The sequence below is a fragment of the Sphaeroforma arctica genome (genome assembly GCF_001186125.1).
Source record: "Sphaeroforma arctica JP610 unplaced genomic scaffold supercont1.302, whole genome shotgun sequence".
Classification (NCBI taxonomy): Eukaryota; class Ichthyosporea; order Ichthyophonida; genus Sphaeroforma; species Sphaeroforma arctica.
The window spans coordinates 76193-77571 of record NW_014040256.1 but is presented as its reverse complement, the minus strand read 5'-3'; the positions used below and the strand labels follow the sequence as shown (position 1 = coordinate 77571).

The window sequence follows — 1379 nt, the reverse complement described above, 5'->3', positions numbered from 1 at the left end:
ACTATACAACAAGGTATGAACACTGCGTGTTGAAGCCACATAGTTACGCGTAAGATACAAACGCGTTACTATATAACAAAGTATGAACACTGCGTGTTGAAGCCTCCTACTTACGCGCAAGATACACACGCGTAACTATACAACAGAGTATGAACACTGTTTGTTGAAGCCTCCTAGTTACACGCAAGATACACACGCGTAACTATATAACAAAGCATGAACACTGCGTGTTAAAGCCTCGTTACGCGTAACTATACAACATAGTATGAACACTACACAAGCGTAAGTATACAACAGAGTATGAACACTACACACGTGTAACTATATACAAAGTATGAACACTACACAAGCGTGACTATATACAAAGTATGAACAATACACAAGCGTAACTATACAACAGAGTGTGGGTCGTGCACCCCGATCAACGTGCCAGGTTACTCATAGTTGTTGACTAAATTTGTGACCAGTCAGAGAGAGGTTGTGTGCAGCACTGGTAGTTCCACGACAGGCGTTAAAAATATCTTGGCATACACTAGTACGTACGCTAAGCGCTCTACTTAAAATTGGGAAAACCACGGGGCATCTACGAGGGACTGATTATAAGTGGGCGTATAGACCTGCTTGCGAAGCGGTAGAGGATAGGTACATAGCCGACTGGCGTATACTTAGAATATACACAGAGGCTGTATGTAACGACAATATCACGCTTCAGAATACAAAGATACAGATACGTACTGTTTGGATGGTACATTGGGGACGTGAATTTCATCCTGGGCGGTGACAGCGGGTAATCGCGGGGGAAGCTCAGTGTGGAAGCGAACACCCCGTCTTCGTAAGGCGAGCCTCCCGGGCCACTGCAATAAAAAAGGTGATACATTAGTGATAGCATCTAAACGGATACATATACGTAAAGTTGAAATGCGTAAAAGAGAATACAAAAGCGTCATCGAAGCGGTAGTTCTATAGACGAGATTGCTAACAGTGTGCAAATAACATACCATATTATAGCTTCCCACTCAAAGAAATTGTCTTCGCTGATTGGTCCAGCCAATATACCTTCCGGATGTGATTTTAGTAGACCTACGGGAATAAGGGGCATATTATTAGCACTCAACGGCTGCATGACTATCACTGTGTCTCAAATCAGCCGTACCCACTACCAAACGAGACACATGTCACCACATCCTTTAAACGTCCTGAGACGCCGAATGATATTCTGCTAGTAATTTAATACATATTTGAATATATAAATATATAGACAGGTGTATGCATATGTATATACATACATACATACATACATACATACATATATATATATATATATATATAATATAATATAATAATATAATGATATGTATGTATTTATTCTATTTGTACAT

At 40.2% G+C, this 1379-nt stretch overlaps 1 protein-coding gene across 1 annotated transcript; it reads right to left on the bottom strand.

Moving 5' to 3' along the window:
• Nucleotides 1-735: 735 nt before the first annotated feature.
• On the bottom strand, nucleotides 736-1123 carry SARC_04999 (hypothetical protein; the record flags this gene model as incomplete). Its single annotated transcript, XM_014301155.1, has 2 exons — nucleotides 736-854; nucleotides 999-1123. Coding segments are annotated over 2 exons (244 nt in total), but the record flags the coding sequence as incomplete, so codon positions are not given.
• Nucleotides 1124-1379: the final 256 nt, after the last annotated feature.